The following is a 27,646-nucleotide window of genomic DNA, read 5'->3' on the forward strand; positions in this document are numbered from 1 at the left end:
GGAGAGACGGTTAGCACACTCCTCCAGCCTCGTAAGGAAATTTTAGAAACAGGTCCAGGGATAGTCAGTTCAACAGGGCCAATCCACCTCGGCACTCCCAGCAGGAAAATGATGGCTCACGAGGAGATAATAACCAGCCCGGAGTTCGAGGTGCGAACTCGAGGCAGGACCCCTCCGTCCCTCGCGATAGATGGTGCGAACCCCGCAACCAAGAGAACCTAGCAAGAAGGAACCAGGATCTACCTCGCAACAATGTCCGTAGTGATGCTGAAATTCCATACCAGACCGAAATCAGCAATACCAATGCCAAGTCAGTGAAGAAGCAGCAATAGCGACGTACAAGACACGCCACTCCTCGGCCAGAAACAATCTATCAACGAAGCCAAGCCAACAAGTAGAGCAAGCCAAAGAAAAGGAAGAAGTGAGCTTGATGGCTACGAAGACAGTGCCTCCATTACTTTGTTGATCATCTCCTTTGTCTCCCGAGTTCTTGGCAACTTCGACGCCGAAAGATTTCAAGGTACCCCCGTTGGACAAGTATGACGGGTCGTTTGACCCCAACGATCATGTGGATTCTTTCATGTCTCAGATGCACCTAGCTGGGGTTGACGAGTCTTGCATGTGTGTGGCCTTCTCCACTATGTTTAGGGGGGTAGTCCGAACTTGGTATCGGAACCTCGCGCCGGGCTCCATCAAAAGCTGGTCCCAATTTGTCGACCTGTTTACTGCGCATTTCATTACCAGCAAGTGCCCAAAGTCGCAAGAAAGCCTTTTGGACGTAGTTCAGAGGGAAGGAGAATCAATCAGAAGCTATATAAAGCGCTTCAACGATACTTACTTGCAGATATTGAACCTTAATCCAGTGGTGCGACTCACTGCGGCAAAGAAATGAATCACCCACAAAGAATTCAAGTGGCACGTGGTAGCTAACAAACCGAAAGATATCACTGAATTCCTCAGGTTGGTAGATCAGTTCATCGGTACCGAGAAGGAGATAAACCAAAAGATTGGCAATCCACCGCCGGAAAAGATGAAGAGAGATAATGAAGGAACGAGCAATGGTGGGCAGAAAAGAAAGAAAAGCAAGTCCCCAAGCAAGGGAAGAAGCAAGTCAAGAAGTCAATCCCCCTCGCGCACCCACAAGCTAGGTCGGCGCTCTAGGACCCAACCTGTGGAGAGAACGAGCTATACGCCTTTGAGTGCTAAGCAAGGAGAGATCTTAATGGCTATTAAGGATTCCTCCTTCATCAAATGGCCTCCCAAGTTAAGGGGAGACCAAGTAACAAAAAACTCGAATGTCTACTACCATCTCCACCAAGATCATGGACACAACACGGAAAATTGCAGGAATCTCCGCAACGAGATCGAGGAACTTATCCACCGCGAGTACTTGAAGAATTACATATTGCGAAGAGAAAGGGGGCAAGTAGACCGACAGGCAGATCGACAAGGGGACCCGAGGAGGAATGATCCCGAGGTCAGCAGGCAGAATGAGCAACCACCGTGACAGTTACTGGAGGAAAGACCAATTCGCGGAGTGATTAACATGATCACCGACGGGTCCATCATCGCCGGATGTACATCAACAACTGGGGGGACCTCGATCCGCAAATTGGAAAACGAAGTTGAAAACCTGCCAAAGCAACCTCGGCTTGAAGAACCGATCTACTTCACTAAGGACGATGCACGCGGGATCCAGTACCCTCACGATGATGCTTTAGTGGTGAAGCTAAGGATTAACGACTTCGAGGTAAAATGCATCTTGGTGGACTCAAGCAGCTCAGCAGACATACTCTTCAATGAGACCTTCAACAAATTACAATTACAGTAGAGCGACCTGAAACCGATAGATACGCCTTTGATAGGGTTCAGCAGCGAGGAGGTCAGACCTCTTGGTCGAATCACAGTACCCGTAGAAGCCGGTACGTGGCCAAACATTGTGTGATTCGAGCACACGTTCTTGGTAGTCACGACTCCCTCCCCCTACAATGCAATAGTAGGTCGACCTATCACGCATGTTTTATGTGCGATAGTATCCACTTACTACTTAGCGATGAAATTCCCAACTGATTACAGAGTGGGAGTCATACGATGTAACCAGCTCGAATCCCACAAGTGCTACGTGGCTGCCTTGAAAGGAAAAGCAAAGCTGACAAAGGATATCGAGCTTGAGCAACCAGTGGAGTATACCGACGAACAACTACCCCGAAAGAAGAGACGATCCACATACCAGTCTCTGTCGTCAAACTAGCCAAAACTCTTCAGATCGATGCCTCGATTAGTGAACTGCTTTGAACCTACCTAGTAAGTTTCTTACTTAAAAATTTAGATATTTTTGCTTGGTCCGCAGCAAAGATGCCCGGGATTGATCCAAAAATTATAGCTCACAAACTTAATACCGACCCTTTAGTCAGGCCAGTAAAGTAGAAGAAACGCAACCTCGCCCCAGAACGTTGGAGGGTAGTCGATGAAGAGGTTGGGAAGCTCCTCGCTGCAGACTTCATCAGGGAAGTCCATTACCCGAACTGGGTGGCTAACCCGGTTCTGATGAAGAAAGCCAATGGAAAATGGCGCATGTGCGTCGACTACACCGACCTGAACAGAGCCTGTGCGAAAGACTGCTTCCCGCTACCCAAGATCGGTCGCCTAGTGGACGCGACCTCAGGGCATGAGTTGCTGAGTTTCCAGGATACCTATTCCGGTTACAACCAGATTAGGATGGATCCCGCTGACGAAGACAAGACTGCTTTCATAACTGAGCTCGGGTTATATTATTACAAGGTCATGCCCTTCAGATTAAAAAAATGTTGGGGCAACATTCCAGCGCCTTGTAAATAAGATTTTGAGTCGTTAATCGGTAATAAAGTAGAACGTTATGTTGATGACATGGCCGTGAAGACCCAGTTTTCAAATTCTTTGCTGGATGATTTAAAAAATGTTTTTCAAATTTTATAAAGATATAACATGAAGTTAAATCCGAATAAATGCGTCTTCGGAGTCACTTTGGGTAAATTTCTAGGCTATATAGTCAACTGACGCGGCATCAAGGCCAACCCAAACAAAATAAAAGTAATTCTAGATATGAGACCACCCCGGAAAATAAAAGAGGTCTAGAGGCTGACTGGCCGGATAGCCACCCTAAGTCGCTTCATGTCTAAATCGGGCAGACTGGTGCCTACCCTTTTTTAGAGCTATAAAAAAAAGCAAGAATTTCGAGTGGATTGAAGAATGCCAGCTCACTTTTGACGAGCTGAAAAAATACTTAGGTACCGCCCCAATTTTAACTCGACCCGAAGAAGGGGACGTGTTAAAACTATACCTCTCTGTGAGAGATGAAGTAGTTAGTTCGATACTGATCAAAGAAGTAGATCAGGTTCAACGACCCATCTACTATGTTAGCAAAATTTTGCAGGATGTAAAAACTACATATCAAGAGACCAAGAAATTAGGCCCATACTATCGTTGTTCTCACCAATAAACCCCTGAGGCAAATTCTGCTCAATCCCGAAGTGTTTGGAAAATCAACGAAGTGGTCCATCGAGCTGAGTGAATACGATATCCAGTATGAGCCTCGACCAATAGTCAAAGCTCAGGTGTTTGCGAATTTTGTAGCAGAGTGCACGTTCGGCGCAACGACCCCGAAGTTGACAGAGCTCACCCACACGGCGGGAGCATTAACCAGTGCGACGCCAGCCCCGATCAGAACGGAACCAACCTGGGACGAGGAGCCCTAAATCCTCCACATCGACGGCTCGTCCAACCAGTAAGGGAGTGGTGTAGGACTGATATTGTACGGCCCAAGCGAGGTGAAGCTGGAGTATGCTCTCCGGTTCAGATTCGAGGCGTCAAACAACGAGATAAAATATGAAGCATTGATCACCGGGCTAACCTTAGCAAGGGAAATGAAATCAAAGCCCCTCATCGTATGTAGCGACTCACAACTAGTGGTCAACCAAGTCACTGGTGAGTACGAAGCTCATGACCCCACTATGGCCGTTTACTTGCCAAAGACAAAGAGATCCTACACAGCTTCGTCTCCTGCTTTATCAGACAAATTCCGAGGTCTGAGAATGCTAAGGCCAACGCCTTAGCACAACTATCTAGCATAAACAGCACCACTATGCGAACTGTGTACATAGAGGACTTACCTCAACCCAGCATTCTCGAGGGAGAAAAAGAGGTTGCTCCCGTGTTAATAATGATGTTAAAAAACTTAATGATTTCTACGAAGAAATGGTGGAGCGGGAAGCGCAACCCAGCTACGAATTGCTCCTCAAAAACCTCGAACTCGTGATGACCGTCAACCCAAGGATATTGACCCAAAGGAATACTGAAGACAAGAGTGTCAGAGAGACAGTAACGGACTATCAAGGACAACAATCTGTCCAAGGTCATCGTGGAAGGGTCGAAATTGTTCGGATCCTGACCTCGAGAAGAAGATGGAACCCCCCTCTCCGAAGGTCGATCGCTCTACTTGAGGTTTGGGTTCCTCAAGCCGAGATGGCCCGACGTCAGGTAAAGGCGTTTCTCTTAAAAGGTGTAAAGAGGAGCTCTCTAGCGAAGAGCTAGCCCCACCGGCGGGAGCCGAAGACCGCACATCGGCACCCTCGGGCTCAATAGAATCGCTAAATAACCTATTTATGCTAGCACTAGACATATTGAACATGAAAAGAAAATGGAACAACTAAGGAAAGAAGACGAACTCACCAAAAAGACAATAACAACCTCGGACACAAAGAAAAGAATGACGAGTTGAATGACTCCGATGCAACCTCAAGAGAGCTCAGTTACACGATTTATGGCGAAGGTAATGGGGCGATTTGGCCCTCTATTTATAATCCACCACATTCGACAATCAACGATTGAGACCTGTACGATTCGATGGCTCCCATGAAAACCAATTGAACGCTACCCAAGGACGAAATCGGTTGAGCATGCCCTTTAACGTCCGCGGAGTATATAAACAGTGTGACGTCCGCGCGTGCCCGAGACGCAACCTGGGTCATTTCATGGTTGAGTCAGATAGTTGAACAGGCCCGACCAACGGTTCACCTTCCAAATCGTCTAGACTTCGTGCCAAATCCACCTAGACTCGTCATGAACTCCTTGCACCGAGTTAGGACCCCTAGCACGAGGAGTGGGGGACAATTGATGAAGGGTGATTTGGCATAACCCAGTAAGAAGGGGACACTTAGACACGATATGCTCAAGAAGTGACAACTCGGCCAAACGAACCCATTTCGCAACATTTGAAGATCGAGTATCTAACCACCTCGGCCTAAAAAATCACCTAAGCATAGAGACACCTCGATATCCATTCCAATTTGGGACTAAAGAATCGAAGTGGGAGTTCAGAGCTAAAGAGCTGAAACGCCACATAATCGACTCCAAAAACCTCCCCAACAGACCCCAAATTTGTCGAGATCACGATGAGACTCATCCTAGCTCCGCCTAAATCGAAGGTAAATGATAAACCTTATCAACATATTGTTCTCCTTTAAAAACAGAACAAACCTTACATGCACAGCCCGAAAATCCTGGAGCTCTTTCGTAACGCTCACGACTACTCCATTATATAAGGACATAAAACCTCAAGGCAAAAGTACGCGTGATTATTTTACTCATTAGCATTCAAACACCCAAGTATTCAGGTCGCATTCACAGTATAAGTATTGACTTAAGCATCGAAGCAACCACGTCGGGTTAACTACCCCAGATTCTCTGATCTACTGTTATGCAGACTGATCCAACTCGCCGCGTAACTGGAGATCAGATCGTCTTCCAGCTAACACCATCAACTAGGATTCAAAGCGTAAAGTAAACCAATATACAATTTTATAGCATGATCAAAATACCTAAGACTTCTCTTCCCAATATATGGTTATATATAACTTAAAACTGGTCAAAATTCACATAACATTTGATCAAGCTATACATTTTCTTATACTCCTTTTGCCACCAATCCCGTATCCAACTCTAATCTGACAAAACCAATTTGTCAAATGCACAAATGGCTCCAGGAGAAACAACTTTAATAGAATGACCATGCCAAACCTTGGCATCTGGTGTCTCAAAAGTTTACTGCAGCAAATGAAGTATGGATAAGTTACCCACACAAATACTCTTATCAATCTGGACTCTGGATGCCTGAAACATTGCATGCAACATCATTTCTTGGAAGCTTTCAAAACAATGAGCATTCCTGGCAGTATTACTAATTGTTTCAGACAACCCCATTTGCAGCTTTCTGCTTATGCACGGTCCTAGAGAATTTTACACAATTTAAAAGGCATAAACTTAAATCAAGCATTCTGCTGTTATCCAGTCTGAAATGTCATCCTAAATCCACAAGAATCAAATCAATGCCCCCGCATTTTAAACAGATGAGGAAAAAAAACAATGGTGAAAATGGTGGTCAATACGGTAATTCTCCTTCAGGAAGTTCCCAATTATCTTCTTCTTCATCACGGACCTTGTTATTTGACGATTCCTGTTTGTCCGGTGGTGGAGTTCTTGACGAGGGTCGCCTGATAGAAAATGCAATAATGAGGATAAATATAAAATAATCATTAGAGAAAAGCTCTGCCCCTGCCTATATGATCAAAACAAGCATATCAAAACCCCCTCTACTAATTTGAAAAACTACCTAATTGAGGCAATTGTCAATTTGTCACACCCCCCCCCCCCCTCCAGTTGAACATAACAGTATTAGAGGTTTGGGTAATGAGTAGAAATTAGAATTCAACACGGAGAGGCATTCTGAGGAATAATATACACAAAAAAAAAATTAAGAAGAAGAAAAGAATGACGATTGCGGCTATTAGGAGTTCTCCAAAGCTTTTATCTAGCAGTTTGGAGACTAAACAAAATATGAAAGCAATGGGCTTTAAAAATGAACCGCAAACCAGAACCCAAATATCAGTGAAACAAATGGCCGAATACTGAGTTCGCACCCAAACCATAGCCGTAGTTCGGAAAGAGAGAATTTCCTCCAAAATTCGAATAATAGAAAAAAGAAATCAATTTGGGAAAATAACGATTTTGCAGGGAAAGTTAACCAGTAAATAGTAGTATATTAGCAGACAATAGAAAAGTATAACAAGCAGACAGAAGAAGAAAATAAATGACCCTACAGAAGAATAGGAGGAAGAGGAAATGATCGTAACCCTAACCTTCTTCGATTCCTCTTAGCAGCCTCTCTGGTCTTCCTTTTCTTCTTGTCCTGGATGTTCTCGAAGAATCTCCTCCTTTTGCACTCCTGGATAACTCCCGCCTTCATAACCTCTCTCCGAAACCTCCTAAGCAACGATTCTTCAGGTTCGTTATCATCCGTCACAACAACCTGAACGTTGTATGCTGATTTAAAGAAAAGGGTATTGGCGTATGCAAGAGAAGGGCATGTTACAGACAAGATGTCGTTAGAATAAGACGAACCATCGTCCGCCATTACTGGAATAGAACCATATCTACTTCTATGACTCTCGAGCGGTAGAGAAGAAGATAATGTCGGAAAAGAAACAGACGCGGAAGAACAAGGAAAAGAGACCAAATAGGTTGGCGCTTTTTTGTTGGATGGTGGTTGTGATGGTAATAATAAGAGAGAAAAGAAGTTGCAGAGAGACGACGAAGCCATGAATGAACGACTGTGAAGCCGCAAAGCTTCTCCAGTTCACAACACGAGCGTTTTTAAAGATGGGAGGAGTCAGCCGAGCCGAGGTATTGGTGAACGTTTTGGGTCAGGTGACCGAGTCCGACCGGTGAGAAGGTAAGTAAAACCTCTTGGTTCCACGTGTCTCTTTGTGACACTCACACGCTGATCTTTCATGGACCCCATTTCTCTTTGGTTTCGACCGTAAGATTCGAATCCATTAAACACATCAGATCCCAAAAGAGGACAATGCAATGGTAAGCGCGCGCATATCGGCCGGCCATCCACTTCCAATTTCCAAAGGCATGTGAGCCGCAAGGCGAAGTTACAGTCTTATAGAGATGGTATCTCGACCGAGATTGTGGATGGAAAGCTTAACGGGGGAGAACGGCGGAAAATAGCCAAGAGCAGCTAATCCGAATTCGGATCCATCCACCGCCACAGAAGCAGAGAATCTCTCCATCACAAATTCCAGTTTTCGTGAGGACCACACTCCATCTCTGATCTCCCACAGACCACAGTTTGTTTGATGTGATGATCAATTTCAATTTTCAACACAAGCTTTTCTTTGGTAACAGATTTACCGAACTGAGACCCATTATATCAAACTCTCAAGTATGGAAGATTTCAAAAACCAAAGCCTCTGAGACCCATTATCATCCCTTGTCCAAAGTATATGAAGTCAGTTACATGCTCAATTGCTCGAAGGGGGCGTTGCATTATGTAGGTAACTACTAACTAGCAGATACAGAGCGGGAAGAAAGAACCCTTTCCAGGGTAACTGGGTTATGTAGATATATATAACTGCGATTTCTCAATTGAAATAACCTTGTATTACAAATAAAATTTTCTTTACCATTGTGTGTTTTTCTCTTCTCCTATACAACTGCAATCACATGTGACTCGTTAGCCCACGATGTAAGAATAAAAACAATGGTAACAAAAAGGCCACCAACGGTGAGAGTAAGATCGAAAATTATACATGGCAAGGCCAAGGATGAATATACCAACTACCAGGGTTATCATTCAAATTCGAAATTCCATGTTTGAGTGGGGAATCCTGATTGCTCCCTTCATCAAACTAGAAGGCAGACCAACATCTCCTGCCTTGTATACAGTGTCTGCAGACTCAAGTGCTCGGGAAGCTTGGAGGGCCATCTCAGCATGAAGTTGGAGACATGCCATTGCCATCTACAAATATAAATTGGTGCTTAGTGATGACAGTAGCCAACCATTCAGTTGACGATCAAAGAAACATCAAGTGACAATATAACATTTAAGAATGCATACAATTTTAGGTGACAGAAAGGTACAGATGCAAGTGTTTAACACGTAACACTGTGAGCTGAAAAAAAATAAATCCTGTTGGGTCTTCCCTCTCAATTTCCATGAGAAAAGTAAAGCATGCTCTTCTTCATCAGGGGCATTCCGTCCTAACCATTTATCCCTGTCTTTCTAACTCACACACATTCACACGCACATGCACACACAGGCAATATGCATATGCATATGAGCTCGGATCTCCTTTCCATGCGTGTGCATGCCCACACACCCACACACACATTCTATATCCTGTATATCTCTATCACATTCATTATATTACAAAGGCCTCATCTCTTCATTTGTTCATCCCTCTTGCGTTAACATAATAGGGCTACATCCCCTAGATTTTTTCCCTAAGCTCTATTTTGATTCTTACATGTTGGATTATGCCTAAATGTTTTCTAGCTGCTACGCTAACTAGAGAAACAAGATAATTTACAAAGAAACAGAGAAAAATAAAAGAAAAGAAAGAAGAAAACAAGGTAAAATAAGGTGTCACCCAACCTCAATTTAACACCTTGACAACCAAGGCATTTGCACTAGAAATACACTTGCTCTTATATTATTGCAAGAAAAAACGGCTTCACTTTTTGCACTAAAAGAGAACAATGAACTAACAATAGGAAATACATGGAAGAATCTCATCATCCATCAAATAATGGCAGTGCTTACTGTGGAGCATTCAGTATCTGTATCTGATTCAGCAACATGCAGTGCCCATTTACGTACCCACTCAAGCCCCTTGGAAATTTCAGAATTACCTCCAACCAAAGCAGATGCTACAAAAGAAGGATGAAGTGCTGCCAATACACATGAAGCTGAAAACAGGACCGATCTTCTAACATAGGCTTCTGCATGATGTGAGATCTCCCTGGATAGAAAATATTATAACAAAAATAAATCAAGTAAATAGAAAAATGAAAGCACCATAAAACCTCGCATATACATCAAGGAAAATCCAAGGCACCTATAGCATAGAGCCTAGGGATTGTTGCCAATGGCATACCCATAAATATAGTAGTACCTTCTGTCTAAGTAATCCATATTCCATACAATAGTTTGCCTAAAGAAAAATATCCAATGCTCCTGACCATCTAGGATGTTGTGAGGACTGGACTGGACTGGATAAGGACTTAACCTATGGCATCTTTAGCATAAAGTGACCTAGGTACCCCCCCCCCAAAAAAAAGCAGATAATCAGAACTGTCATTTCCATGGAGTATTTGCCCTCTCTATAATCTCCTTATATACTACTGAATAAATATGACTATAATGAAATGGATCGAATGGATGCATCTCATCCAATCATTTCCCACACAAGTAATACTAGGCGTTAAGATGAGATGGGTTAAGTGACAGGTGCAACTAATTCACGAGCAATATATAACAAAATTCATATTGTCAAATGCCATTGATATTTTCCCCACATTTAACATTTTCTACACAGTGCTGAGTACCTTGAGCTTAACATATCAAGTAGGGCAGGAGCCAAAGCCATTGCCTCTGGATGCATTGCTGCACACTTCATACATACACCAAGCATATAGATAAGTTTCCCAAGCACAACAAAATCCCCACCAAGCAAATCAACACCATGCCTCTTCTTGTCATATCCCTGCATAGCTGGGAGCACAAATGCTGCTGCATATACAGGGAATTTATTTTTTGATAAGTCCAGTTGGTTTTCTTGTATCTTTGTTGATCGGATGCTCCACCTTCGTGACTTCCCCACTTTGATCTGATTTGGTTTCAAGGGAAGATCTCTCTCATAGCGATACGACCAACTTAAAGGTCCTGCGTCTGAGACCTCTTTCCAGGAACCTGCTCCAGAAGGCCCTCTGTTACCAGGCAAAAACCATGGCTGGCTCTCTGACATTGATGATATAAGTATCTTCTTATTCCGTTCTGATCTGATGATTTTAGCATCTGCAAGCTCCTCAGCTGCATCAGTCATCACATCAAGTATCAAGATACGTTGACTAAGATCCACATTAGGAGAGTATAATAGTTTGTTGAGGACATCCACAGATTCAAATGGGCAGGTGACAAGCAATGCAACTAGTGCTCTTTGCCTCTTTATTTCAGCTGATTCTTCCTCCCCTTCGATGGTCAAATCAGAGCAACGGACCTGCACAAGAGCTCTCACAAGATCACCAGACACATGCTGGAGTTCATCAGGTGATGCTCTTACAAGTTTTTCAGCAACATCGAGTGCTCTTTCCACCTGATAGAATAAGAAACAGATAAATAATCAGGACGGGTTCCTTTATTACCTGTTCAAATTAATCATGTCATAATAGTCCAGATTAATCACTTGATAAGAGAAAACCAGAGAGAAATGAGAAGAAATGAGAGCAGAAAAGAAGTTTAGTGGGTGGAGAAAAACTGTCTATTCTGCCAGTTCGCCTAGTGGTAAACTGTAGTGCTGTCAATGGACTCCATAATCCCAAAACTAATCTGACACCGAATCCAATTATTTCGGATTCCATTTATGTAATTGGATTGGATGTGGACTCAACCCCATTTGATCCGATTAAGATCTGAGGCCAATTCTTCATCATCATCATCTAAGCTTTGTCCCAACTATACAGGGTCAACTACATGAATCCTATTTCACCATTTCGTTCTGTTTAGTGACATATCCATTATTAAACTACGAGTGATTAAATCATTTCTTACTACTTTAACCCATTTCCTTCTTGGTCTGCCCCTAGCCCTTCTGGCCCCTTCAACTTGCAACAGGTGGCTTCTTCATATGGGTGTTGTAGGAGCTCTTCTATGCACGTGACCAAACCATCTAAGTATACTTTCTATCATTTTATTATCTATTGGAGCTACTCTAGGTTTTTTTTTATCAGCAGCTACTCTAGGATTCCTTTCTAGTTTTATGATACACACACATATAATTATGTAGGGGCCATTACTTGGAGTGATGGTAAAATTTCAGGCTGCCAAACATGAGAATGTGGGTTTGAGTTTGAGAGCAGCCACTTTGTGCCCAAAAAAATAGGTTGGGGACCATATCCAATCTAACCCTCCCAAGACCCTAGATAGCTGGGACCAACATTGGGCAATGACCCTTATATGCATATTATGCATAGATAATAAATAATCATATAAAATTCGTAACCAATGAATTTAATAGTTCATATTTATACAAATTTATTATATATGTATATAAAAGCTAAAAATAATTAACTTTTTTAGTTTTTTTCTTTATTTTAAAGACAATAAAGTGGACTCAGATTAAAATCTGATCAACATCCCTAGATCTGATTGGATTTTGGATAAGATTTGGATGTGGCTAGATCGGATCTCAATCTGACCTGATTACAGCCCTAGTCGGCTAATATATAAACTCTTCTAATCACATGGTAAAAGTACTGCCCCCACCCCCTAAATTATATAACAGAACAAACCACATTACCCACACTTAAATGCATATAAAAACTAAAATATCCTGCAGTTGTCACCCTTACATCAAATTCTAACAAGTCCAAATCCAAGATATCCCTATTCTTTAATGGGCAGACAAGGGCAGGGTGCATTGCATCATGGATATAGATACACATTGTAGGATAACCAAGCAGGGGCTACATTTGGTGGACCTTTGGACCAAAAAGACCACCATGCTTAAAAAACAAAAAAACAAAAAAACAAAAAAAAAAAAAACACTATATTGTGCCTAATATTCTATCTTCTCTTCCCTGAATTGCATACCCATCTGATTTTCCCCTTACAACCATCAGAGTAATGGATGGGATGGTTAAGATCACTTGATTAGATCAATTTCCACCTGGAGCAAACCCATGCTGGTGACATAAAGTGACGGATTTCATCAACACAATGAACTCGTGTTGTATTGATAAATCATCTTTGCTGTCTTTCCAACACATAGCTTAGGATTCATTTACAGAAAAATCACTCTGAGAAAGTAGACAACTCAAGAAACTAACAACTTACACCATCTGGGTCATCAGGTTTCCGTAATGCTCCAATTAGATCAACCAGCTGTGAGAATTTTCTTTTTAAGTCCGTATCATCATCTGTCAAATCGTATGGTTGCAAAGATGAGTCACTTAAGGATTCAGAGTTCACACTTGCATCATCATCATCTTCTTCTTCTTCTTCATCAGATATAGTCATATTATTTAGCATTGATGGATCAATAATCTCATCTGGATCAATCATCTTTAACTCAGATAGCTTCTTATTTTTTTGCTTTGTATTGGTATTTATTCTGGCGTCAGCATTGTCTACTTCCTTGTTTGACTGAGTAATAAAAGATATTTTCACATCACCATGAATCTCTTTTGTGCCATTCAAACTGGCTGAAATCCCCTTGAATTGGGTACAAAACCCAAATTCCCAGTCAATAGTCTCTCCATTGAAACTATCATCAAGGTAAAGAGGATTTTTTGGGTCAACCACTTTAGAGAACACCAATGCCACAGAGCTAGCCATTCTCCTTACTAAATGCATAGGACTCTCCAGCCTACCTGCCAGAAGTTAGGATAAGATAATGAATAAAACAACGACTGCTCAAGCGGTAAAATACTGTACCAGATACAGAAAGAAAAGAACCCTACAGCTTACTCCTTGAAGGATTGAGTGCATCACATCCTTGGCTGCTTCAAGTTCTTCCCTGGATAGCAGTTCCAGGGATAGGCCAACAGCAGCAGTTATATCTGAACCTTTCCTCAAGGAGCAACAAAATTTAGAAAGCATGAAATGTTATTAAAATAAAGCAGTCTCAAATATCATCTTCCTCTAGAAATTTGAGTGATTTCAAAGGCTCAACTTTTCCTCCCTTTTTTTTTTTTTGCCTTTTGTTTTGTAGGACTTATGGAAATTAACTAAAAAGTACAAGTGAAACATAGATTGTGAATATGAAGAAATAAATAGTTTATTCCTTGGACCATTAATATCATTAGCTCATTAAACTATTTTACAGATGAATAGAGATTACATTTGTTGTCAGATATAATACGATATCTCATGAGAAATCAAAAGTTATATTATTCATTTTACATGCTAGATATGTCTCTGAAGAAAACAGCACATTGGAAGAAAAGAATGGGAAAGGATACAAGTTTGCTGCTCCATTGGAGCTGATTGAACAAACTCACGTTTTGACCATACTCCAACCAAACGCCGCACCATGTCTAAGAGGCTTTGAGAATTTGGGCCTTTTGTCAGCTCACTGGAATTTGGCGGGCAATCAAGCACAGAAAACTGGAGAATCCATCTCAAACAACAGATAGGAAAAACTTTCCAGAGTAAAAATTTGTCAACAAACATCGACCTGAATAAGGAAAAAATGTCAAAACCTTTTATATAGGAAAATCAATGACAAAGTGATAATAGACATTGAATGGGGAAGGAAAAGGAATATGCTTGCATTTCTTATTAAATATGAGGTAACCAAACCTGAAATTGAGTCCATCTACATCACTAAGAAAAATAAAAATAAAAAACAGAAAAAAAATAAATATAAAAATTTTTACAGACCCATATTTGACAACATATGCAGAAAGACGTGAAGGTGCAAAAATGTATATGTCAAAATTAACTCAACAACAACAAGACCTCATCCCAAATATTTGGTACCAGCATATAGATATTAAACTGAACAGCTTAAATGGGATAAGATTGAAGATTTATTAATTTGACAGACATGTCTATCTTGATCATCCAAGTAGTTGGAGAAGCCCCATGCAGTCTGCAGCATTTTAAAATAGTTTATTAGCAAAGCTGGCTACCTGAGTAAAACTCTTATCAGATGGTTCCTAATATGGGTCAACAGGAATTCTTCTTCTGGATGCGGATCTTCTGGAATAGAGCAGTTGTATATGTTACATTAGGCTGTAGTTCTTTTTTCTTTTTTTCTTTTTTTTTTTTTTTTTTTTGCTTTTGGCAGTCTCTTTGTGATGATTATTTCTTCTTCTAGAGTTCTAGTCCAGAGATTTTTTTTCCTTTTTTGTCCGGTGTTGTTGTGCCTCTTCTATCCAATACTTGTTCTTCTCATGATCTCATCCATCCAAAAAATAATAATTTATTAGCAAGTCATGCAATGCAGCAAAAACTATTTTCCAGCTTCTTGCTGCACAATCAGTTTTTTTTTTGGCAAATACAATCAGTTATTTTTTTTAATTCCTAAAACTCCCGAGGTTTCTCTTTCAATGGTATCTTATGATAAATCATACAATGTCAAAAATTCAACTAAATTTGGCATTATTTAAATAACAAAAAAAAAAGAATATACTTTTCTTACCCCCAAAAAATTACTTTGATTAAATAGTTAAAGCAGCACACCAATATATTGGATTAGACACTTGTATATCCATCCATGTCTTTCATCATGGGAAACTAAGAACTGTATGCCTGTTACAATGGTCATTGTTCACATGTCTACCCACTACCCATATCTGCACATCTAAATATGCAACTATCAACTTCCAAAGAAGCCTTATCCATTCCTTATTTCCATACCAAGATCACCATTTTTAAGCTTTGAAAGATATTCCATCTACCAACTCTTATGTGCACTTCATTCAACTACCAAAGAAGTGCCTTTGACTCTGATCAACCTTATAAGCTGCTAAGAAAAACTTTACCTGTAATCAAGTTGGTAAGAGCTTAACTTATGGAAAATAAGAAGCTTAACGGTCAGAATACCAAAAGACAATCATTATCCATTAGTCATTCTAGAAGGAAAAGTAATGGGTTCTCCTTAATTCATTTGGCAGTATGATTTTGAAATTAAGAAGCATAACTCATGATTCAACACCTGCTTTCAGTTGTAGAAATCAAATAACTAGTAGTAACAAAAGGCAATCCTTTCCCTGAAAAGTTATAAGGATTAAATTATCAAAATGAAGGAATACAAAGGCTCGATGGACAGATGGTACCAGACAAAAAACTGAGAATCCATACCAATCAGTCCATCCAAATGTTGTGCAAGCAAATCAGATATACATCTACCTGTATTAAACATAATAACATACATTCTTTCTCTATTGGTCTTGGATCTTGCCAAATGATCAGTTATATCATTGTTATCCCTAAGAATTCATCAAAAGGTATAGGAGCATAATAGTAGCCACCAAATCTTATTAAACAAATGTGGATAGCTTTCATGGCCCTTTCCAAAACCCCTGGCACCATATAATGGTCTTGACAGAATATCCCTTATTAGGACCACCCCTCCTACATTTAAGTGGCACCCTAATGCCTACAAGTAAGGCCACCACCTCCAGGTTTATTGAGGTAACCTCTCCAGTAGTACTGGTAAAGGCTCAAATGCTGTTTCCCCTCCCTATTAATTTATCTTATTCTTGGTAAGCGGTAGTTTAAGGGAGTGGGGGAGGCAATACATACTCAAATGCACTAAAAAGAACACAATCACACATGTTTGCTCACCTGACTGATGTTTGGTGCTTAAAAGTCCAACTGAACAACATCCAGAGGATCCAATAAGCTTCAATGTCAGTCACATGTTCAGTGGCTAGCTGATGCAGCAAGCATTCAGTCAATCTTTCAACAGCATATGCATCTCTAATTGCCTCCATCAACTTCATCCAGAATTGTGATTTAGATGAAATAGGATCAACATTTGTTGATGAGAAGCCCCGTACATGTCTAAGTATCCGAGGGATCATTTCAACTAACATAGTATCTGTAATAATAATAATAAAATATATATCTTAGTGTTACTGTTAAAAATCATCCTGCTTAGTCAAATTAAGTAGCAACTGTTAATGAGTTAATTTTTAGTGGCTTAGTTTAATACTTATCGGTAACTTCCTCTTTGTTCTTTTCTATAAATGTATGATTGAAGGTGTTATTTCAAGGTTTAAGAAGTAGAACAGCTCAGAACAAGTAGGGTTTAAAAGAAGAGAAAAACTGGAGAATGCATATTAAAGACAAACTTAAAATAAAATTAAAGAATTCCATTGCTTGATTAAGAAACTAATTGTGACCTTCAGTCGGACTTTTAGATCAGCCAATGATCTGGCTGACACACTGGCTAAACAAGGGGCAATAGGGAACGTTTCTTTTTCTGGGGTCAAATGTAATGTAAGGAACAAAATGAGGCTGGGGGAAAAGCCAGCCCATATCAAGGGATTCTGTTGAAGGTATCTGTATATAATTCTTTGTTTTTTTCAACCAATCAAAAAAAAAAAGTATGTAATCGTTCATTATTACCCAATGCTAGTCCTAACTATCAGTGGTCTTCAGAGGGGTGGACTGGATAGAGACCTAGCCTCCAGAACTTTTAGTACAAAGTGGCCACTCTCAGTCTTAAATCCACATTCTCATGCTTGTTAGCCTGAGAATTTACCACCACACCAAGAAATGACCCCTATACAGTATAACTATTAAGTAAGGCTACAACTTGGGCAGGCACAGGTTGAGCATTTGCAAAAATTTGAATGGGCCCAGGTCCAATGTCGTGTAAATTCTTCAAGTCAGGTACCCGACTTGCACTCCTACTATTAAGAATCACCTGAATTACCAGAAAAATGCCTAGAAGCACACACTATCCCTCCAAACACACTGACAGGTTAATTGCTTAGGCAATTTGAGAATGGCGGTACATCAAACAACCCTGTGAAGATCTAGATATTTGCAAGATAAAATAGCATTACCTAGATAAGCTGTTTTTTTTTTTCCTTTTGAAGGACAACAACAAAAGTTTTACAACTGAAAGAGAAAAAACAATGTCCCAGTCTCCCTGAAACTTAGAGAGAAGAGAAGAATGGTGTCACTCTCACACATCCCTGGCAGAGAGAACGTAGCAGAGATTGACTTAAAATTTACAACTACAAGAAGACTTCAGGCACAAAGTAAAATACAAGAGCATAATAAAAGAAAAGGAAAAGAAAATTTCTAATCTAGGAAGTACTAGAATACAAAGAAGAAAATCTTGACTATTTTATACATCCCAAATGCTGTCCAAAAAAATTAACAAAAAAAAAGGTGGTAGATGATGATCTGATGCTTTGTCTGTATTATATCTTCATTAAGTAAAAATCTAATGCCATATCCCAATCACAATGTTTTAAATTTTCAGGTGCAAGAATGCTTCACATATTTTAGATACCTGCAAATCCGCGCCGACATATGCGAGCAAATGTTTCCCCTATAAATAAAAATACGCCTTCCAAAGCATCTACTTTATTACATAGGTCTGTAGCACTTTCTTCTGCTCCATTAAGAAGCTGGTTGGTAACCTGCTTGAAGAACTGGCTAAAATGATGTTGTGAAGAATAAACATTATACGAATGGAGAGAACAATTAATACAACCAAAGTACTTTTCAAAACACTGAGTAACTGAGATATGATTTGTGAAGCCAATCAAAAATAAAATAGTGTTCAAACTTTTAATCATATGTTAGTGTTATAAGATTTATATAATATTTTCACAGAAGAGAAATTGTGGATACTGTGATGAGAGTGCAGCTGGGGCTTCTAGTCGTGCTTTGTCAGGAATAGATACAAGTAGCTGTGCAATTCTAGATATGAAGATTGAATCGTCTGGCTTCAGATTTGTGCTAATGAGTTCTCTAGATTGACAAGAACCACCAAATTCTCTAGCCATCTTGAGTAGACCATTGTTTTCGAACAAGCATAGTACCAATATCCTGTCATGAATGTAATGGTAAATCATAAGAGACCTTTATTTTTGGGTTAACAAGTACATACAAGGCACTCATTTGGGAGTAACTTATACACCTAGAAAAGCATTGCTTCTCCACTTTCTAACAAGATAAATGAAAAAGCAATTTCCTTTGGAAACTACCCTCCCATGCAAAACATTCCAAATCCTCATAAATCAAATTTTGGATAAGAATCTAATCCCAGCAAAGAAAGCAACCTTAGTGGATTTTGCTCTCATATCCCATTCAGAAGGTTGACCATAACAAATTCAATATGAGCTCAACAAATGAAGTTTTTAGAAGAAAATAACAAGATATATTATTAAAAGACAGAATGTCCATGAAGGGGATGTACATGAGTACAAAAAAGGCAAAAAAAAAATTGTAAACCTAAATTTTATGGTTATCCAATCACTGTATATTCTAATCCTTACCCAGCCTTGCTTTTCATTTTAAAAGCCATTCAGGGTAAAACAGTGTTAATTGACTATGTGTCAAGACAAACTTTGTTTATTTTAAATTTGAGCGAACTATATGTAACGTTACAAACTCTAATAAGAAAACATGTCATGATAAATTGATATCAAATATTTGATTAAGAATCTGTCAACAACTTTTTTTGAAACAGGTAAAGTATAATGTCATTAAAGGAGAAAAAAGAGAACAAAACCATGTACAACAAGAAGCTGTACGCAGGGATTTACAAAATACTATCAATACCCCCCAACCCTGCTTTACAAAAAGATATTCTCATGTACAAAAAAAAAATGTGTTGTAATTCCTATTCTTGAATAATTTGTTTACAGAAAGCTAAGACATCACTTTGCCCACTATTCTCTGAAACATTGTGTCGAGAGAGCTGTGGTTGTTCTTGAAAACTCTTGCATTTCTTCCCTTCCATAAACACCAAAAGACAGCTGCAGGCACCATGTTCCAAGCCAACTTTCCTTTCAAGGATAAACCCCCTAAACTCCAACCTGATAAAAATCCATAACTGACTCCGGGCAGCGGCTCTTTATTTCAAATAGGTTCCAAATTTTAAACCACAGTTCTTGGTCAAAGCTACAGTGCAACAGAAGGTGATTCACAGATTCCTCTTGAGCCTCACAGAAGACACAGATAGTGGTGTCAACTGCATCCCTTTTCTGACCAGATTGTCTCTGGTTAAGAGTCTATTCAGGCAGGGCAGCCACACAAAGAAGGCCACCTTAGATAGAACACTCTTGCACCAGATGATTTGAACTGGGATATTCTGCTCTTCCGACCTTGAGATGGCCTTATAGAAGGATTTAACTGAAAATTTCCCAGATTTGTCCCATTTCCACACTCTTCTATCAGCACTCCCAATGTCCATCCGAGTATCATATAATCTTTGTAGAAAATCCACCATAGCTTCTACTTCTCAATCATTCAAAAGTCTTCTGAACTGAGGAACCCACATCACACTGCCATTGAACACTTGCAAATTCTCAGCCACACTAGAATTTTTGTTCATTGCCACCTCAAAAAGAGTAGGAAAACTCTCCTTCAGCAGTTTGTCTTCACACCACGTGTCTTCCCAGAATTTTACCCTGAGACCATCACCAATTTTGAACCTTATTCCTTTTGAGAAAGAGTCACGAGCTTCTCAAAACCTTTCCATAAAGAGCAACCACAACTCTGATTTGGGCTTTCTGGCTCCCAACCCGAGTTTCTGAAACCATACTTTGCTGCAATCACCCTCCTCCAGAGTCCTCCCTGATTGTTTCCAAAACCACTTGCCCAACAGGGCAGTGTTGATGTCCCTTGCCCACTTGCCCAGCGGTCTATCTTCACAACTTTTTTTATTAAGCTGTCAACAACCACATTTCAAAACACAAGTTTATTGTATATTGCGAGTTAAGAATATGTGCTTTCTTTTTTTTCTGGTCTTTTACCTACAAGTATTTGTTTCTAACATTTTACTGAGGCATGGCAACACAGTTAATGCTATTAACTTACATAATCAAATAGGCGTGTCCAAAATGTTTCTGTTTGTTTATGAGAGGACCGAAAAACATTTTACTTTAAAAGCCTAAGTTATAAGCATACGTTGTGATACAGTTAAATTCCAAAGAGAAAACAAAATATAAGCTCAACCAAAAACAGAAATATAGACAATTAGCAACATACCTTTCAGCATTTGAGCAGATAGCATTTGCATCTACATCTTTATTACTTCCATTTTGCACTAGACTGGGAACTACAGCCTGAATAACCTCAGTTGTAGGTGCATTCAAAAAGAAAGAATCATAGACATGCATCCGTGCTGAAAAAGGGAAACATGCTAGCCAATTTGAGGCAATATCTGCATGTACAAAAGCAAATTTTATGAGAACCACATATAAAAGCACGAACATCCGACCCAGCATAGACCAGGATAAGTCCATCCAATGCGGTCTGGTCTAATAATCAACCCAGGTAGTCATGCATTACTAATGGCTGACAGCTGCCACTCATGATGAGTTGGGAAAATGGTTAGAAGTGAATATATATATATATACATCTTCCAGAATTGATTAAACGGTGTTTGGTTGAGCCAAAGAGTTACTTCCAATTCCCAGAAATAAATATGAAAGCAGATTAGCAAACCGACAATTTCCTATTAACTACGAAGAAAATAGCTGCTGCGCAGTCTGTAAAATGACTCAATATTTATTCAACATCCTAAACAGTTGTTGTACAGGAGTTATGCGTTTGATTAGATGGTAGACAGCTTACCATATATTAAAACCCTAGCTAGTATCGGAAATGGAGATCCCCGATAGAAAATGTGCCACCACTCTTCCCTCTCGAGAGGAGAAGGGCCCTCAATTCCAAGAACCTGAACATGTTGGAAACAGATATTGTGAAACACATACCCAGAGGCTTTGTATTATGAAGTAACTGTAACAGTATCTACGGTTGAGTTCTTTCCTTTTCTTTTTTGGTAAATAACACGAAAATCTAAGTTTGAGTTCAAATATCAGAAAGTTCAGATAATACACACTACCAATTCAAATCAGAGTATACTAAAAACTCGAATTAGTAAATGAAGTGTACTAAAAACTCGGATATATGTATAATGAAATTCGACACACCTTATCCCTGTATCGACGATCTATGCTACCTGCAATTCGAGGAGACGGTTAACAGAACTCTTTGAAGTCTATTTTGCGGAAGAAACAAATTTCACTTTCTCCATGTTAACGGAAACGGAATCTTCTATTGAAAACCCTAGACAAGGGAAAATTGAGAAAAGCTTCCTCACTTACCAGACAGAAGTGACGAATCGAGCGGGAATAGCAGAACCGCGATGGAGTGAAGAGCGCAGATGACCTCATCAACGTGCTTTGCATCGTTAATGGCGGAAATCACGCCTCCAACTTTTTCGAGGATTTTCTTCTCAAGCTCTCTTCTGCTTAACTCCTCCATGGAAAGTGCTCGAACAGAGACTATCGAGGTTTGCACTTTGACGCGAGGCAGATTTCTTCAATTTTTGGAATCGCCACAGCGCGAAGGGATGCGCGTGTTAAAGAAATTTCCGGTAAGGCATGTTATCCGAATTGAGGTGATCCGAATTAAAATATCTTGTAGGGCGCCGCATCGACCCGATCCGTGATCCCGGTAATTTTGGGTCCAAAGTAACCGGATGATGATTATCTTGTAATTTGCAAACAGCTCAATTCATGGGCTGGGTTTAGATTTTCATGCTTTGGGCCAGGCCTGGGCTAATAGTGGGCCTGAAGGCTCAAGTATGACCTCAATCCTAAAAATGGAAGAGGGCGAAGAAAGTCGAAAACTGTATTTGCAGCGCCCTCTCTCTCTCTCTCTCTCTCTTCCATGGCGACGGCCGAAGTCGCTGAGCCAAGGAAGATGCCTCGGCCCGGTCGAGGCGGAGTGGTAGCCCACGGACTCAGCGAAGAGGAAGCGCGAGTCCGGGCCATCGCGGAAATCGTGAATGGCATGGTGGAGCGATCGCGCAGGGGAGAGAACGTCGATCTTAATGCTCTCAAATCGGCGGCGTGTCGCAAGTATAGGACTCTCTCGTGCCCCCAAACTCGTCGAGATGATAGCAGCGCTTCCAGAGTCGGAACGCGAGTCTCTACTCCCTCGCCTCCGAGCCAAGCCCGTTCGCACAGCCTCGGGTATCGCCGTCGTCGCTGTAATGTCGAAACCCCATCGTTGTCCACACATCGCCACTACAGGGAATATCTGTGTGTATTGCCCCGGCGGACCTGATTCCGATTTCGAGTACAGTACCCAGTCTTACACTGGTTACGAACCTACCAGCATGCGAGCAATTCGCGCCAGGTAATCTTTCCTGCTCTCTTCTACTTATCTTACTTAAAAATGTTTTTTCCAAGTTCATTTGATGGATATGTAGAATCTTATATTCCCGTGTTTTATATTCCGGATTACACTTTAATGTGTAACTGTTTGGTCTCTATTATCATCAGTGTATAAATTGGATAGTTTTGTCTTCAGTTGGATATATCTTAATCTGACTCAGCATTATTGAATCTCTATTTCTTGCTTTCTGAGGAGCAACTGCAACGGCGTAGCAATCAGATGTTTCTGTTTACCACTACGTTAGATAATAAGCAGTTAGTGAAGGACCTAGAGAGTGCAAGAAGAGATCCTTGGCATGATATCTCTTGTAGCAACTTGGTGACGCTCCAAGTATAATCCAGCATAAAACCTTGGCACTTTGCACTCATAACCAAAAGAAGGAATGCATCTAAGGACTTGGCACTTTAGGGGGTGTTCTACAACGTGATTTGTTTTTCTTATTGAATTTCTAGTTTCAAAAACATGTTTTCATCTGCTTATCTAATATTATGTTTCATAAATTATATAATTTCTACACTACATAATTTGTTTTTGTTTTAGATACTATCATTTTGATGGTTCCAAAAACATGTATTATATATTTGAAACAAAACCAACTTGGCTTTGCCTTCCAAAAGAAAAACAAAGTTCAAGAACACGTTTTTGTTTTTTCTGATGTGGTGATTTCAAAAAACAAATGAAAACAAAAACATTCATGTTGCAGAACACCCCCTTCTTTTCTTATGATTACTATTTGCATTGTATATGTAACTAAATACTATATATTGTTATTTTCTCATGCCATGAATTTTGGAGGTTGGCATGGCGGACATCTATGGACACCTGAATACTTGGCACAAGTGCCATATGCCAAGGTAAGACCCATATGCATGGTTTTCTTTCAATTTTTGAGGATGTTCTAGAAAGTGGAAAGCTAAGGAATATGTACTCTTGAGAAGGAAAAGCCCTGGTGACTCAACGTATGAATGATAACGTTATGGTTCTTACTATTGCTTAGTTGGCTAAGAACTTCAAATGACAAGTTTTCAATTCCTAAACCTTTAGTGAATGTGCTTCTTTTTTAGTTTCAATCTTCAGATTCTTTTAGTGTGGAAGTACCTCAAAAGTGCATATATTTTTGTGCTTTACTCTTCCAAGCTACCCTCTCATTTCTAATTACAACTTACATGATTCCAGATATAACCCATATGTCCAGGCCAGAAGCAGAATAGATCAGCTGAAACGTTTGGGACATAGTGTGGATAAGGTTTGACCTTATTTTTTCCTTTATAGCATAATAAATTGGGCACTGACCAATTAGTTGTACTAAACAAAATATGATTTTTTTTTTATAGAAAGGCATGTTCTACTATTACAACCGATGAATATTTTGCAGGTTGAATTCATCTTAATGGGGGGCACTTTCATGTCATTGCCATCTGAATATCGTGATTACTTTATTTGAAATCTTCATGATGCATTGTCAGGACACACTTCTGCCAATGTTGAGGAGGCAGTTTGTTACTCTGAGCACAGTGCTATAAAGTGTATTGGCATGACAATTGAAACGTAAGTCAGATTTGAGTTCAAAATCTTGGTTATTTCTGAGATTTGAGAAGATGGGAAAGTCCTACTTTTCCTGCAGCTGTGCTATAAGTTCATCACAATTGATCTGGCTACATGGTTACTACTCACAATTCAATAATCCCACCTTTGGCTCTGAAAATGTAGGCATGTCAGGAAAGTGCACAGTGAAGATTGAGTGTGCTTCACAAAGTTAAAGTGCATGAGACAATGATGCCTCACTTGAAGACCCATTTGAAGCACATTCTATCTTCACCATGGCTTCAGTCATGAAGACTGATGTGTCTTTATCAGTTTATCTCCTAAGTGCACCATAGAAGCACAACAGAAAACACAAGAAACAACCAAGACTCCTTTGGTTGATACCTCAAATGGAAAGAAATACCTCAAGACTCTTAAGTGCATCATCAAACGTTTTCTTAACCCAAGTTCCAATTTCTAGTAACTTCACTGCATATCTTTAATCTATTAGGAGGCCAGATTATTGCCTTGGACCTCATCTCCGGCAGATGCTTTCCTATGGCTGTACACGATTGGAAATAGGGGTTCAAAGCACCTATGAAGATGTTGCTTGTGACACTAATAGAGGGCACACTGTAGCTGCTGTTGCTGATTGCTTTTGCCTGGCAAAGGATGCTGGGTTTAAGGTGAGTGGATTATTTACCAAATTTACATGCTCTCTCTTCAGGGAATGTTGAGCAATGTCAAGCAAGGAATTGTATCGTGAGAATGCCATACTAATGATGCTACTTCCAGTATGAACTGATCTCCCTGTGGTTGGTTGTCATCTCCGTGCAAATTTGCATGCTTCTTCAGGTGGTTGCTCACATGATGCCTGATCTCCCAAATGTTGGAGTTGAGAGGGACTTAGAGAGTTTTCGTGAATTCTTTGAGAGTCCATCATTTAGGGCAGATGGTCTTAAGATCTACCCAACACTCGTAATTCGTGGAACAGGGCTTTATGAGCTTTGGAAAACTGGAAGGTATGATGGTCACTTGAAATGTATGCCTCCATCTTATAATGTTGAACAATTTAATTCCCCATACTGGATGCACCAATTTTGGTGTATAACATGGCTATTGGTTATTGATTTAAACCCATAATAGATGCCTGATGGCTAGCTAATATTTTTCACTCATCCCTTGCAGATATAGAAACTATCCACCAGAGCAACTTGTAGACATAATAGCAAGGATCTTAGCCATGGTGCCTCCATGGACACGTGTTTATAGAGTTCAAAGGGATATTCCCATGCCTCTAGTAACTTCTGGAGTTGAGAAGGGAAATCTCTGGGAGCTGGCTTTGGCTCGGATGGATGACTTGGGCTTGAAATGCCGTGATGTCAGAACACGCGAAGCTGGAATTCAAGTAAGTGGACACGGTTTTTCTAATTTGGATAAAAGACCTAAAAAGTTATAATTTTATTTAGTTGGCCTATTTTGTTCTAAGAGCAAAAAAAAAATAACTTTTGACATTTCTGTTTTGGGAGTTTAGGACATTCATCACAAAATAAAACCTGAAGAAGTGGAGCTTGTTTGCCGTGACTATGCAGCAAATGAGGGTTGGGAAACTTTTCTCTCATACGAAGATACACGCCAGGTCTCTCTCTCTCTTATTTTGTCTTTCGCATTGTCATTTAGTTTATGCTAGAAATGTGCTTGTGAATGTCTTCAATCATTTTTGCTCTCTTTGTTATCTATAAATCATTTTAGTTGATTCAAGATCCAAGGGCAACCCAAAAAATTCAACCGTTGACTCCCTGACACAGTCCATTTTATTGGTTGGTCAACATTCTGGTTCTCAAAACAGTTAATTTGGGGCATCAAAGATGATTCTAGATGCCTAACCATGCCAAAACCAGAGTCTGAGTTGAAACAATATCTAAATGATAATCATCATACTAATCTTATACTTCATTAGTTTAATAGACACTTCAGGCCTCAGAAGAGAGGGGAAGGACTGGTAACACGTTCTATAATTTCCTCTTCTAGTGGTAAATATAACATTTCATCTTATCAATCACTAACATAGCGATAACAGATGAAATGCTCCATAGTTTTTTTGTTTTGTTTTGGTGCTCTCTCTCTCTTTCTCTCTCTCTCTGCTTGGACCTTGACAAGAGTGTCCTTTCCCTGGTAATTGGTTCCCTTGTAAACAAGTTGGGGAGGAGATGAACAGTGAAACATGTCCTTTCCCTTGCTGGCTTTATAAGAAAAAACTATGCAAAAGGATATTATCGGATGGTCTATTGGCCTATTGCTAACTACTTAGTCAAAGTGTGTTCCAATCTTTTGTTAGTTTTTAATTTTGGTGGGAATACAGGATATTCTTGTTGGGTTGTTACGTTTGTGGAAATGTGGCCGAAACACGTGTCCTGAACTCACTGGAAGATGTTCTATTGTTCGTGAACTTCATGTTTATGGAACAGCAGTGCCAGTACATGGTCGGGATGCTGACAAACTGCAGCACCAGGTAATTAAATTTGGAGGAAATGGGTAAAGGTATTCCAGACAGGTTTTCTAGATCCATTTACTTCTGGGGATTCACTTCACTTGATCTGGCCATTTATAGGTTTCTAAGTTGCATAGAATTCTCTGCTAGGGGATTCATCTGTCAAATGCATTCCTTTTATTCAATAATATTTCAAACAGAGCCTCTAAAAAGAGTGATACTATTAATAGGTCTTGAATTTGATTTTGTTTCCCTTTGATCGACAGGGCTATGGGACACTTCTGATGGAGGAGGCAGAGCGGATTGCTCGTAGGGAGCATAGATCCAAAAAAATAGCTGTAATCTCAGGGGTTGGAACCCGACATTATTATAGAAAAATGGGATATGAGCTCGAAGGACCATACATGGTAAAATATCTTGTATAACTATCATTATTAATAGGACAATTACATTTTTGTAATTTATGTTGTCTTTTCTTTCATCTCCACGTTTAAGAATCGTTCTGTTATGCACTTGAAATTTTTTACCTGAATATTGTTACATTTTTGTATAACCATCAATGGTTGCACCTGCACCATTAGGACGTAGTTCAATTGATGGTGCTGAGCCAAATTGGGTATGCTGTGTATCTAATAATACCAACAGCT

The 27,646-nt window shown here is 40.0% G+C and overlaps 2 protein-coding genes and 1 pseudogene across 3 annotated transcripts; 1 reads left to right on the forward strand and 2 right to left on the reverse strand.

The window, feature by feature from the left end:
- Window positions 1–6,170: 6,170 nt before the first annotated feature.
- On the reverse strand, window positions 6,171–8,420 carry GHS1 (Ribosomal protein S21 family protein). The gene is made up of 2 exons (XM_088985733.1): window positions 7,173–8,420; window positions 6,171–6,527 (listed from the first exon to the last, which is right to left on the reverse strand). Exons 1-2 carry the CDS (start codon window positions 7,631–7,633, stop codon window positions 6,416–6,418), a joined length of 573 nt encoding a protein of 190 aa, XP_088841859.1. The 5' UTR covers window positions 7,634–8,420; the 3' UTR covers window positions 6,171–6,415.
- Window positions 8,421–8,443: 23 nt separating this feature from the next.
- EMB2423 (telomere length regulation TEL2 family protein) lies at window positions 8,444–22,194 on the reverse strand. The gene is made up of 13 exons (XM_088985732.1): window positions 21,907–22,194; window positions 21,733–21,761; window positions 21,374–21,476; window positions 20,786–20,960; window positions 18,422–18,619; window positions 18,078–18,223; window positions 16,394–16,649; window positions 14,062–14,276; window positions 13,561–13,659; window positions 12,935–13,470; window positions 10,429–11,195; window positions 9,644–9,842; window positions 8,444–8,839 (listed from the first exon to the last, which is right to left on the reverse strand). The coding sequence occupies exons 1-13, from the start codon at window positions 22,064–22,066 to the stop codon at window positions 8,675–8,677; spliced, it is 3,048 nt and encodes a 1,015-aa protein (XP_088841858.1). The 5' UTR covers window positions 22,067–22,194; the 3' UTR covers window positions 8,444–8,674.
- Window positions 22,195–22,421: 227 nt separating this feature from the next.
- Window positions 22,422–27,552, forward strand: LOC148853640 (elongator complex protein 3-like; annotated as a pseudogene). The gene is made up of 9 exons (XR_016095085.1): window positions 22,422–22,945; window positions 24,161–24,230; window positions 24,360–24,532; window positions 25,020–25,194; window positions 25,364–25,530; window positions 25,697–25,916; window positions 26,043–26,147; window positions 26,871–27,020; window positions 27,266–27,552. The product of XR_016095085.1 is annotated as an elongator complex protein 3-like (transcript).
- The last annotated feature ends 94 nt before the right edge of the window (window positions 27,553–27,646 follow it).

This window comes from Nelumbo lutea, chromosome 4, assembly GCF_056320005.1.
Source record: "Nelumbo lutea isolate HS-2025 chromosome 4, American lotus-T2T, whole genome shotgun sequence".
In the NCBI taxonomy this organism is placed as follows: domain Eukaryota; kingdom Viridiplantae; phylum Streptophyta; class Magnoliopsida; order Proteales; family Nelumbonaceae; genus Nelumbo; species Nelumbo lutea.